Source organism: Pteropus medius, unplaced genomic scaffold, assembly GCF_902729225.1.
Source record: "Pteropus medius unplaced genomic scaffold, Ma_sr-lr_union100, whole genome shotgun sequence".
Lineage (NCBI taxonomy): Eukaryota > Metazoa > Chordata > Mammalia > Chiroptera > Pteropodidae > Pteropus > Pteropus medius.
Window position 1 is genome coordinate 18,393,720 of NW_024340696.1, and position 13,605 is coordinate 18,407,324.

General features: G+C 48.0%; 1 protein-coding gene across 5 annotated transcripts in view; it reads left to right on the plus strand.

Annotated features, from left to right (window-relative positions):
* The window catches only part of PRDM11 (PR/SET domain 11), an 80,704-nt gene extending 68,414 nt beyond the window's left edge, over window positions 1-12,290 (plus strand). For 3 of the 5 annotated variants that reach the window (XM_039867669.1, XM_039867650.1, XM_039867685.1), the window contains 3 exons: window positions 3,177-3,364; window positions 7,417-8,043; window positions 9,182-12,290. In XM_039867669.1, coding sequence (XP_039723603.1) covers window positions 3,177-3,364; window positions 7,417-8,043; window positions 9,182-11,346 — 2,980 coding nt within the window. In that variant the 3' untranslated portion in view covers window positions 11,347-12,290. The remainder of the gene's footprint in view (window positions 1-3,176; window positions 3,365-7,416; window positions 8,044-9,181) is intronic. The other 2 variants (XM_039867658.1, XM_039867677.1) reach the window with 2 other exon arrangements.
* Window positions 12,291-13,605: the final 1,315 nt, after the last annotated feature.

Here is a 13,605-nt window from a genome sequence, read left to right on the forward strand (position 1 = left end):
CTCTTTAGGACAAATCCCTGGTAGTTACGTGTTCCTCATCTCTTTTTCTTTCAAAGTTGCCATGGAAAATAATTCTAGTCTTTAGAGCTTGATGGCTGTTTAGAAACTGAAAAAAGAGAACCATATTCTTTCCTTATGTTCTGTGATGCAAGTGATCCTAGTGAGGAAAAAGGTGAATGGTTTGCCTTCCGTATCTGGGGGTAGGAAAGTTTGGATCTACCTCAGTTCCATTCAATGCTAACTGCAAGGTGGATGAATTTTGGATATCAAGTCCAAGACTCATGTTAAATCAAAGACTGGAAAATCTTTTGCACGTTCAGAAGACATCTCATATGGAGAAAAGGCAGACTCCTGAAACTAGAGAGTTTAGATTGGGTAGTATTAATTTGGAAGACTTATCTGGGCCAGGGATCTTCTCTTCCTTTTCCCTGAATTCTTTGTTAGTAACAGATGTCTGGGTGTCAGAGGTCACAGTCTTCACAGTTCAGGGAGATCAAACCTTTGCCAGATGTTGACGAGAACACAGATGCGTTAGGGCTAAGATCCTGGACAAAAGATGTGGGCATCGCAATGCCCGAAATCTGGCACATCCCACGCCCTCCTGGCGGAGTTCATGACTCACTTCACTCAAATGGGGTGAAGCAGCCAAAGCCAGTGTTTGCTCTTCCGTCTTTCTTGTTTTTCCCACCCACCATCTGGGGTCTGTGCTGCATCTTGTTGCCACAGTAGATTGGCCCCTGGGCTTGAGTGGTCCCCGTGTAAGGTCACCTCCACCAGGGCTGAGCAGAGCAGAGTAGTGCATAGGGGGCTGCCCAGAGGAGAAGGGACAGAGTGTGTGTGAGGGGTGCTATGCCTGGGGCTCCAACGAATGTAGATTTGCAATGCTGCTGGTTGCCCTGACTGCCACCCCTGCCACCCCACACTGGAACTGATGTTCCTCTTACCTTTTTTTAGGGGTGGGAATGGAAGTAACAGTAATAATTGCTTATTATGGGAAACTTGGAAAGTACAGAAAATTACAAAGAAGTAGACCCACCTATAATAGATAATCACTGGCATAATAACGTTGGTATATTTCCTTCAAGTAGATTATTGAGGCTCGTTTTTAAAGCATGTTTGGAACCATAGTATAAATAGATTTCAGATCTATTGTTCTCTGCATTATATCAGGACCATTTTTTCAGGTCATAAAAGAGCCTTTGAAAACATTTTTTTAAGAGATGAATAACATTCCATAGTATAAATGTATCATGCTTTATTAAATCATTTCTCTAATCGTAGATATTGAGATGTTTTTGCTTTTGCACTATTATAAACAGTATACAGGCAGGCAGCGTGGTGGTATGCAGAGTTCGCGTACTTGGCCCGCATCTTATTCTCTCTTTTTAAAAAATTTTTCAAAATTGTGATAAAATACACATAAAGTTCACCGTTTTAACCATTTTTACGTACAGTTCATTGGCATTAAGTACATTCACATTGTTGTGCGACCATCATCACCTCCTTCTTCAGAGCTCTCATCCCCCTCAGCTGAAACTGCACCCATCACACACTAACTCCCCGTTACCTGCTCCCCCGTACCCCAGCCCCCGGCACCCACCATTCTACTTTCTGTCTATGAGTATGCCTGTTCATATAAGTACCTCCTATGAGTGGAATCATACTGTATCTTGTTTCATGACTAGTGCATTTCACTTAGTATGTGTCTTCAAGGTTCATTCATGTAGCATATGTCAGAATTTCCTTCTTTTTATGGCTGAATAATATTCCGTTGTATGTGTATATCATACTTTGTTTACCTGATTCATCCGTTAATGAACACTTGGGTTGCTTCCACCTTTCGACTATTGTGAATAATGCTGCTATGAACGCGGTGTTCTAACACTTGTTCGAATCTATATTGCCAATTGTTTCCCAAGGGGCTGTGCCAGTTTATTCACCACCAAGAGTATGGAGACCCTTTTCTCGCCACCTTAACTAATAAAGATATTATCGTTAAGAAAAATCGGTGCCAATGAGACAATGTGCTACTTTGTGTTTCTTTTCTTACTAGTGATGCTGAATACTTTTCATGTGTTCATTATCCATTTGGATTTTTTTCTGTGAATTATTGTTTTCCCTGGGCTGCTCCAAATTTAATTCTTTGGACTACACCAGTCGGACAGACTTTGATTTCTTCCTTGGCTTTTGAGACAAATCATAGCATAAGGAAAAATAGTTTATTTTTTTACTTCAAATTTCCTAGATGCTAGTGTAGTACAGAACCCTAAAATTCCAAATAATTTTCTCTTGCCCTCTTGATATGTACGCCTTCACTTCTCGGCAGATGTTATGTCATCTCACCTTTTGGACTGTTAGAATCGTCATTTCTGGGAGAATGGGTGAAGGCAACAGATTCCAAGGGTTTGACAGAACTTTAAAGGTTATCTGGGTGTTGCCGAGTTGGTTCTTTCCATGTCCACACAGGAGCCATGAGTTCTAGTGGGAAAAGATCTTAAAGCTCCATCTCCCATTTTTTTTAGCTGGGTGACCTTGGGCAAGTCACTTAGCCTCTCTGAGCCTCAATTTCCTTACCTTAAAATAACTTAGATTAACGAGTGGTTGCTAACCATTCCCTTGCCTTTACTTACTATCTTTTTCTGTCCCCATTGGAACCTTACGTTAAAAAATGTTGATCTTTAGCATTTATTAATTGATCTCTCGGTCACCCTTGTCATGTGGATTATTTCTGCTACGTTTTTGAAATACTGAAAACAGTGTAAGGACCCTACCACCATTAGAGGCCTACGGGTGTCAGGACCCTTGTGGTTAAAAGTTAGTGGACAGTAGATGAGATTATCTGTCAGTTTTCCAATCACCTTTTATCTGGTGTTGAATCTTATATTTAGCAGAACCTGGGAGGGAGGCAGGGAGATAGACTTTTCTAGTCTTTGAAAACAAAGATTCATAAAGGTTTAGAGACTTGCTCAAGGTCACACAAAACAGTGCTATTGAGACAAGGGACTGGCTCTAGCCGGTGTCCCTTACCTCAGCAGAACAGCTGCCCTGTAGACTTTCGCACATGCCCATGTGCTTGTGGACTTTTAACCACTACTATTACGAATACCGTGTCCAGCACCAGCAGGCACTCATCAAGGTGTGGCCCATGCATTCTCACCTGTCCCCCTCGCCCCCAGGTACGTGGTCATCTCCCGGGAGGAGAGGGAGCAGAACCTGCTGGCGTTCCAGCACAGCGAGCACATCTACTTCCGGGCGTGCCGGGACATCCGGCCTGGGGAACGGCTTCGGGTCTGGTACAGCGAGGACTATATGAAGCGCCTACACAGCATGTCCCAGGAAACCATCCACCGAAATCTGGCCAGAGGTGAGTGAGTGCCCACACTCAAGGTGAGGGCCAAGCCAGCCACTACTGAGACCCAAGGGAGGCCAGGAATGCTTCTCTAGAAGAGCCCTAAGAAAACTGATAGGAAATAACAGTACACCAGCTATGGGGAGACCCAGAAGGACTCAGGCGAACAGATGGTCCAGGTTTGAGCAGCAGCTCTGGGCAGGGCCTTGGGCTCCACTGCATGTTCTGCTCCCTGAGAGATGGACTCTGAAACCCTATTACAGACATTTCAGAATATCATGGGGAGACAAGTCACCAAAGCCAAGTACATACGTTTAATCAAAATTGATTCTATTTTCCCCCTCAAATTGATGGAAAGATGTTATAAACTGCCACTGCAATAATAATAAACAGACAGCTGCAATAATAGGTAACATTTACTAAGGACTTAATATGTGTTAAGCAGGTGTTCTACTGTATCACTTGTAATCATGACAACAGTAGCACCTACCAAGTACCTATGCCGAGAGAATTAGCTGGGTGATATACATAACATGTGTAGAGCGATGTCTACCTTGACCTATGTAAGTCCTCAATAGTAGACTTTTAATACTAACGATCCCATGTGGATTATTATCTTATTCTTACAAATGCAGAAAATGAGCATCAGGTAAATCCAGTGACTCACCCAGGATCCATGGCTAGGAAGGGCAGATGTTGGTTTCTAAGCCACATCTGTCTGAGTTCAAGGTCTAAGCTCTAACCTACAATGTTATATGGCCTCTCAGACAAAACTAGTTTCTTCTTTGCTTCTTGCTCTCATTCCTGGAAGTCCTAATGACATGATGTGAAAGAACAATATCTATTAGAACAAGAAGGTGGAGGGAGGTAGAAGGTGACCTTAGATGTGGGCGGTGGCCTGGTGAGTGAGGTGTCCATCCAGGCTCTGTTTAAACGAGTCATTTGAAAGGGGTTTGAAATACTCCCCGGCCCCTAGCCCTCTGCTTCTTTACTTCATCCTCAGCCTGGCCAGGGCAAACTGGTGCTTCCAGGTCTTTCTTTCCATGGGACCTTCCTTGCACTAAAACCACACATCCAAAGACCCAGAGTCCATTTGGTCCCAGGAGCCAAGGCTATACCCAAGCCCCACTGTATCATCTTCATGACCAACCAACCTACTTCTTGGAAATAAAGCCTTATTTGGAATATAAGTGGAAAAGATGAAAAGAGGGTGGTGGGAGCGACCCACTGAAATTAAGCCGTCTTTAAAAACAAAACAGAACAAAGCAGATGGTGGACGTTGAGGGCACAGCGGCTGCCTGACTTGGTAAAAGGTATCTGGTGATTGGACGGGCAGTGAGAGGAAACCCAATAGACACACTCATCTCTTGTCTTCTTCGGATCTGGGGGTCGGGCACATGCTGATTTCATGTGGAAAGGCATGTTTCCGTGATGAGATTGCCGTGGTTTCCATTTGACTCCTGGAGATGCCTCGTGTAAAAGCGTCTGATACATCGTAGGTGCTCTTTGTTGAATGGATAAAAGAAGCAATGAATGAAGACAGCCAAGAAGCCTCCAAAAGAGTCATATGCCACCGGAAGAAAAGAAAACCAAGAGAAGTCATGTCTGAGGACACAGGTTCCATCCCTGGGCCCTAATCTTGAATTCTTCTGGATTTGTAATGTTCTTTTTCCCTCAGTGTCTTCTCCAAAGCACCTCAAGAGGGATCATTCTCAGCGAGCCTTGAGACCCAAGGGGAATATGCTCAGAGAAGGGAGTGAGCTTTCAGGAGTGGTTCACAGGAGCGTGGCAGACAGACTTGAAACGAGATGCACCAAGACATGTGAAGATACAGGAGGAAGGACTGTCTTTTCCTGGCCAGGCTGAGAAGTAGAAAACAGGAAAGAAATTGAAAACCACCGTTGAGTCAGGGCCAGAGCAGTGGGTGGGCTTGGCCCTACAGCCCTTGGGAACAGTCATGGAGCTCAGTGGCCTTTAGACGTGTGTTTCTGTAGCCCGTAGCTTTCGCAGACTCTGGAAATGGGTAGCGGTATCTTAGATCTGTGTGCCAGTCCTGCTCTGGAAGGGGGATCCCCCACACTCAGTCACTTAAATTCTTACATGGAAGAAGGCTTCTTCGTAATTAGAAGCCGGAGCCGTGATAAAGGCCAGAGCATGAATTACTAGTCCTTATTAAGTCGGGACATTAGTTGGAGCTCAGAACTGCTTCCCGAAGAGATTATAAATTATTCCTTTGTGGTTCTCTTTTAAGAATAGGATGCATCTAACACATGTATTCAAAGAATTTATGTTATTCGATCTACTTTGAGTCATTGATTTACTTTGTGGTGTGTGCCCTCCATGTTTTACGGAGGCTTTAGAATCAATTTCACAATGCTTAAAGGTGTTTTTTGACCCATAGATTTTTCTGGAAGGCTTGAGTCCAAAGAGGTCTCCCGCTCATCCTAGGACATTAAATAACCTTGACTCTGAGCAGAGAGGTATGAGCAATCCCTGGTGATGAGTAGCCTTGATCTCCAGACATCCTCAGCTGTTTGCTGCCTGATTGGTCCGTGAGAAAGTGAAAGGGTGGTCCTTGACTTTTAGAGATTCTGAATGGGCAAGTGTCATATCTGATCTGTACAAATATGTTACAAATATATTTTTTAAAGTTCTCTTCATCTCCACCCTTTTTACCCCTCAGCTGTTGTAGAAATGCTGGCTGCATGGAGCTACCTGAGTTTCAGGAGCCTTGCAGATAAATAAGGTCGTTTTCTAAGCATTCATGTAAGGACAGAGGAGGGGGATCCTGAATAGGTTACTTGCTTATGTTACCCATTACCTGTTACCTGTAGAAAATCTGGAGTCATACATAGGCCAGGGCACAGCACCTTATGCTAGCTGTGGGAAGCCAAGGCTTGGTCACTGCATGGATCATCTGGATTGCATGTGGAGGTCCCTTGTCCTTCCCTCAGGTATCAATTGCAGCTATCAGAAGCCTAATTACAACATATTTGCAGGTTAACTCTTTCCTCAGAGTCACACCTCCCAGGGCCTGCCCCTGATCTAGGAAGCCTTTGAGATTTCCTAGGTCCACAGGCTGCTGTCAGGACCTCCAAAGGATCTCCCTTAGCAGTCTGTTCCCCCAGGCAGCATCTGCACTTCTGTAGCAATTTATGAAACTCTGTCGACCATTTTAAAGAATCAGGCTAAAATAATTTATTGTTGGGGAGCTCACCAAGGCTTTTGGAAGTCATTTACATGATAGAAAGAAATAGAAAAGGAAACGTCCATTGCCTTGTCAGGTAAGGAAATGCAGCTATCTTTTGAGAATGCTTTGGGCCAGCATGGTCATATTATTCTTTATCTCGTGGGAGGCTGCTCTTCTTTATCTTGCTGGAGCCCGCAGCAACTGCAGGTATCCCCGTCTTCTGTTATCTTCCTGCCTTAGTTATCAGTGAGAACCACAGAAGCTCAGGTCATGCTTTCTCACATGTTCTTAGTTTTCCTCTTACTGGGAGAATTAGAAAGGACAGTTGCTGGAGGCGGACTTTGCCCTAAGTGGGCTGTCTCCAGAGAATGAAGGAGGAGGAAGGAGTAGGACTCTGTGTTTTGTGTGTACCTTTTACAAGGTCAAAGCAGCCATCTTCTAATTGCTAGGACTGGAGGAGAAGGCTGGATGGAGGGGTGGGGAATCCATACGCACGTAGCCTCAGATATGTTACCACCCACCCATTTGATTGGGTAGGATGTCATCTTCCAGGGTGATAGGATGGCAGGTGCCTTTGAAAGAACTACCCTCCCCTATAGCGTTCTTTCAACTTATTCATGTAGAGTTTATATACATAAGGCTCCATTGAAACAGTCTCTTTATAAGAGAGCTCTTCCCACTTTCTTGGGTCCTATGACTCCAGACCCCATGATCCACCAAGCGATCCACCTCTCGCTTTTTGTCATACCTGCCCCTTGAGGCCAGACCCAGAGGGATGTGTCAAGCGACTTCCCAGCTGGAGGCCTGTTTTGTTTTCTGCTGGTTTCTCCCGTCGGGGCTTTTCCCCACTTCCTCACACCCTGGTTTTCCTTCCTAGGAGAGAAGCGGTTGCAGAGGGAGAAGTCTGAGCAGGCTCTGGATGACCCAGAGGACCTGAGGGGTCCCATTCACCTACCCGTGTTGAGACAGGGCAAAAGTCCCTACAAGCGTGGCTTTGACGAGGGGGACGTGCACCCCCAGGCCAAGAAGAAGAAAATTGACCTCATTTTCAAGGATGTGTTGGAGGCCTCATTGGAATCTGCAAAAGTAGAAGCCCACCAGCTGGCACTGAGCACCTCGCTGGTCATCAGGAAAGTCCCCAAATACCAGGACGAGGCCTACAGTCGGTGTGCAATGACCATGTCGCACGGCGTGCAGAACGTCAGCCGGACCCAGGAGGAAGGGGACTGGAAGACCCCCCAGGGGGCCTCCGCAGAGCCAGGCCCACTAGAGGATGAAGAAGAGGAGCCTTCGTCATTCAAGGCTGACAGTCCTGCCGAGGCCTCCCTAGCATCCGACCCTCACGAGCTTCCTACCACCTCTTTTTGCCCTAACTGTATTCGCCTCAAGAAGAAGGTCCGGGAACTCCAGGCAGAACTAGACATGCTTAAGTCTGGGAAGCTTCCTGAGCCCCCCGTATTGCCAGCACAGGTACTGGAGCTCCCAGAGTTCTCAGATCCTGCAGGTAAGTCAGTGTGGATGTTGTCGGAGGGAAGAGCACACAGTGGGCAGTGTGAGGGTGGCCTGGCACTCTCTGCTGGAGCCACCTGTGGGGAGACCCGAGGCATGTGATGTGAAGGTGAGCCCTGGCCGCAGCCCGTGCCCCCAGGTGCTTGCCTGCAAAAGGCTGCTTCGCAGCTCCAGTGGGTGCTTCATGTCTTGCCCTGTATTCTCCTTGTCAATAAAGGAAGTTCCGCTGTAGAAGGGGTGTGTGCTGTGTTCTTGACCTGTTGCCTTTCTATGATGGTCCTAGTGGTGTTTGACCCCAAAGCCCAACTTCTAAACCCAGTCTTTCTCTTGGCCCAGTCCCAAGCAGGGTGTCCTGTCAGGAAGGGCTCCCAGCCTTCCCAGACCCAGCCCCAGGAACACAGCTTCTCAAATTGCTATTCTGCCATACATGGTCCCATCTTCCTGCCTGGAGTCTTAGAAAGACTGGGGTCCGGATGTTCAGCCGCAGGCCTCTGCCTTTTCCTGTGGCTGACTGGATCTCCTAGAGCTGGTTGACGACGAGGAAGGGTTTTCAGTACACATCTGCAGCTGAGTTAGAGTACTTACGTGGCACTTCCTATTTTAACCACATCCCTTACTTAGCTCAGAACGGGGTGTTTCAGATATTCGAAGCATGCATCTTAACTAAACTGTGTTCGGATCCTCACATTACCTGGGGCCATGTCAAAGCTGCCTCCGTTCAAGGGCAGCGAATGTCCCCTGACCACGTAAGCGGTGGGACAACCAAGTCCCATGTCCTCGCTCTTTGACTTGGGGATGTTTGATGTGCTGGCTCCTCCATGGGATCTCCTCTCCTGGTGGTGCAGGTCTGTTGATGCTGAGCATCGAAGTGCCTGGAGCGCCCACTAGTGGACGGTGAGGGCAGGCAGCCTGGAGCGTGGTGGCCGCTGAGGATAATCCACAAAGAGGAAAAGTCACAAGTGGATAAGAACAGTGCTTATGAATAAATTCAAGGCTGGGATTCAGTCGGTCTTAGGAACTGGCTTATGTTTCACAAAGGGCGGTGCTAACCTTTCAGACAACGTTTCCCATTCATTTTAGAAAAGTCTGTTTTCCCTCTAGGTGTAAATCTTTCTTTCCCATTTGTCTTCCAGCCTCAGAGAGCATGGTCTCCGGCCCCGCCATCATGGAGGACGATGACCAGGAGGTCGACTCGGCAGATGAATCTGTCTCCAACGATATGATGACGGCCACTGATGAGCCCTCCAAGATGTCATCTGCCACCGGGCGCCGAATCCGGCGCTTTAAGCAGGAGTGGCTGAAGAAGTTCTGGTTCCTGCGGTACTCCCCGACCCTCAACGAGATGTGGTGCCACGTCTGCCGCCAGTACACGGTGCAGTCCTCCCGCACCTCAGCCTTCATCATCGGCTCCAAGCAGTTCAAGATCCACACCATCAAACTGCACAGCCAGAGCAACCTGCACAAGAAGTGCCTGCAGCTGTACAAGCTCCGCATGCACCCCGAGAAGACAGAGGAGATGTGTCGCAACATGACCCTGCTCTTCAACACTGCTTACCACCTGGCCCTCGAGGGCAGGCCCTACCTGGACTTCCGGCCCCTGGCTGAGCTACTGAGGAAGTGTGAGCTCAAGGTGGTGGACCAGTACATGAACGAGGGAGACTGCCAGATCCTCATTCATCATATCGCCCGGGCACTGCGGGAAGACCTGGTGGAGCGCATCCGCCAGTCACCTTGCCTCAGCATCATCCTGGATGGGCAGAGCGATGACCTGCTGGCTGACACAGTGGCTGTCTATGTCCAATACACCAGCAGTGATGGGCCCCCGGCCACGGAGTTCTTATCCCTGCAGGAACTGGGGTTCTCTAGCACAGAGAGCTATCTCCAGGCTCTTGATCGAGCCTTTTCTGCCCTGGGCATCCGGTTGCAGGATGAGAAGCCAACTGTTGGCCTGGGCATCGATGGGGCCAACGTCACAGCCAGCCTGCGCGCCAGCATGTTCATGACCATCCGCAAGACGCTGCCCTGGCTGCTGTGCCTCCCTTTCATGGTGCACCGGCCCCACCTGGAAATCCTGGATGCCATCAGTGGGAAGGAGCTCCCCTGCCTGGAGGAGCTGGAGAACAATCTGAAGCAGCTGCTGAGTTTCTACCGGTACTCGCCGCGCCTCATGTGTGAGCTGCGGTCCACGGCCTCCACCCTCTGTGAGGAGACGGAGTTCCTGGGGGACATCCGGGCCGTGAGGTGGATCATCGGTGAGCAGAACGTCCTCAACGCCCTCATCAAGGACTACCTGGAGGTGGTGGCCCACCTCAAGGATGTCAGCAGCCAGACCCAACGGGCAGACGCCTCGGCCATCGCACTGGCCCTGCTGCAGTTCCTCATGGACTACCAGTCTGTCAAGCTCATCTATTTCCTTCTGGACGTGACCGCTGTGCTTTCACGCCTGGCCTACATCTTCCAGGGCGAGTACCTCCTGGTGTCCCAAGTGGATGACAAGATTGAGGAGGCCATCCAGGAGATCAGCCGACTGGCCGATTCCCCAGGGGAATACCTGCAGGAGTTCGAGGAGAACTTCCGCGAGAGCTTCAATGGGATCGCGATGAAGAACCTCCGGGTGGCCGAAGCCAAGTTCCAGTCCATCAGGGAGAAGATCTGCCAGAAGACCCAAGTGATCCTGGCTCAGAGGTTCGATTCCCGCAGCCGGATCTTCGTGAAGGCCTGCCAGGTGTTCGACCTGGCCACCTGGCCCCGGAACAGCGAGGAGCTCATGAGCTACGGCAAGGAGGATGTGGTTCAGATATTTGATCACCTGGAGGCCATCCCGACTTTTTCCCGGGATGTCTGTAGGGAAGGGCTGGACCCCCGGGGGAGTCTATTGATGGAGTGGCGAGAACTCAAGGCTGATTACTATACCAAAAATGGCTTCAAAGACCTGATCGGCCACATTTGCAAGTACAAACAGAGGTTTCCGCTCTTGAACAAGATCATCCAGGTCCTCAAGGTCCTCCCCACTTCCACCGCTTGCTGCGAGAAGGGCCGCAGTGCCCTGCAGCGAGTTCGCAAAAACCACCGCTCCCGTCTGACCCTGGAGCAGCTCAGTGACCTGCTGACAATCGCGGTAAATGGCCCGCCCATTGCCAACTTCGATGCCAAGCGAGCCCTGGACAGCTGGTTTGAGGAGAAGTCTGGCAATAGTTACTCACTGTCCGCCGAGGTCCTCAGCAGGATGTCTGCGCTGGAGCAGAAACCACTGCTGCAGACCGTGGACCACGGGGCAGAGTTTTACCCAGACATTTAGGGAGCAGGCGTCAGAGAATTCACTAAGCTGTTGAATATTTTTTTAATCTATACTCATAAGCTTTGATATATTATATAAATATATTATATTATATATATAAAAACCCACACTGAAAATTTTTAAAAACCAAGGTGACACATCCACCAGAAGCTACTGGGAGCTTTCAGAAAGGAATAATGTCAGAAACTGACTCTTGTCTACAAAATTTGGCAGCTGCAACATACTTGGCAACTCATTTTCATTCACAGAAGCATGTGCTGGGACCACAAGTGTTCCCACCTAATGGTCAACCAACAGCATAAGCTAAAATGACGGGTCTCTGTCATCACCTTTAGGTAGCTCATTTTGTTCATGTTTTTGTTTGGGGGTTGAGGGGCTTGGGTTGGGGTTTGTGTTCTTGCCTTTCCTTTTCTTGTTTGGTTTTAGGATGGGGGTTTCTCCGCCTCTTCGTTGACATGCTGGCCCAGCTGAATCCGATCTCTGGTTTTGGATAGGGTGGCGTGTATATCTGGATCAGGCTGTTTGACTTTCTCTCCCGCCTGACTTTAGCTTGAGGGATTTTTATTCATTTCCTCACGAACATTCCTTCACTGTCTTAGAAACATAAGTGTCAGTCAAACTGTGACACCCATTACTCCCCGCCTCTGTCGTCTCTCCTGTCTTTGGGTTGTTGATTCACCCCTTCCAACCCCTGGATCCTAAAGATATTTACCTGTTATACCGAAGGCAAAATCGCCTGACAACCGAGCTTGAAATTCTGGGAAACGGAGAGGGGGCGAGCTTTTTGCATTCCTGTCTTTCCATGGTGTGAGATCACATAATCTAATTCTATTCAGATCCAGGGCTGTTGGAGAAATGAAGAGCCAAGAAATACAGACCCCAAAGGGCAGTGATTTGGGGCTAAAAGCAAGTAAAATGAAAAATACATATTTGATTTACAGGAATTATTTATACTCTGTCTTTATAATCATATAAGGTGTTGGGGGGTATTTTTTTCCCTTTAATAATCAAGAAACGCCTGCCATAGTTCAGTGGCAGGAGATATCAATGCAAGTTGTGCCCTGGATTATGTGGAACTCAAATGAGAGTCTCTAGACATTCAGTCCTTCATCTGCAACAGGCTGATAACCAGCCCTGCAGGCTGGCAGGAAGGTATGGGAAACTGGTGATGCATCAATGCCTGTGAATGCTTCCTTTTTTTGAACAGGGTAGAGATGTCCTAAAAGAAAGGAATAAACAAGGGATAAACTAGGACTCTCGCCAACTCTACATACACACACCTGCCCCACACACACACACACCGCTTTTACCTGTGGCAACAGCACTCACCCCTACCACACACACACACACACACGACCGCGATATAAGCTTTAGAAATAGCCACTTGCCTACTCCCTGGGGCAAGTAGTGGTTTAAGCTACAGGAGTCGGATCAATGCTCTTTTGTTCATTTAACTACCAGTATACCTCGCAAGGGAGTTTTTAAAAATATGTGCGTGAGCTGTTAAAAACTTCTGTTCGTGTTTCCATACCTGGTTTATGCATATTTGATAGGCGGAGATCCTGCAGTGTGGGTGCAGGTCACATGTGGGGGAGGGAGGGAGAGCCGCGCTGTCCGTGGTCGGTTAGGGAGCCACCCCTCTCAGCTGGCAGAGGGTGGGCAAAGAATGATGTGATTGGGCCACAGGCAAGGCCCCAGTGTCCCCAACCTGCTTGGCTCAGACATTATAAAACTGTGGTGGCTTCCTTCCTTCTTGGTTTATCTTATATCCGAGGCCTCATGCCACCGTGGAGAACCATAGTGGAAACGTCATCAACACTGAACATGTCACTCCCCTTCCTGTCCTGCCAGCCCCTTCACCTCCCACAGACCCCTTCCCCCACCCCCATGGTCTTGGTGCTAAGATAACTTTAGAATCATTGCTGCTAGTCGATAGCTTTTCATTATATAAATATATTATATATATATATTATATATTATTTTTGAAACTTTTTTTGTTTGTTTTCAACAGTGATGTAGCATGTTAAAAAACAAAACAACAACAATAACAACAAAAAACTGGTTTTCTCTGACTGTCCCACTGCCAGGCCTCATATGCTGCCTTCTTCAACAAATCAATGCACCCCTGCCTGGTGACATTCCCTCCACCCCCACCCCCTTCCCCAGCGGCACTTACTTCCCCACCCTCCTCTAAACAAGGAGAGAGTTAGCAAGAACTAGCAAGGAAAGACCCAAAGCTCTTTCTGATGCTTTGAAATT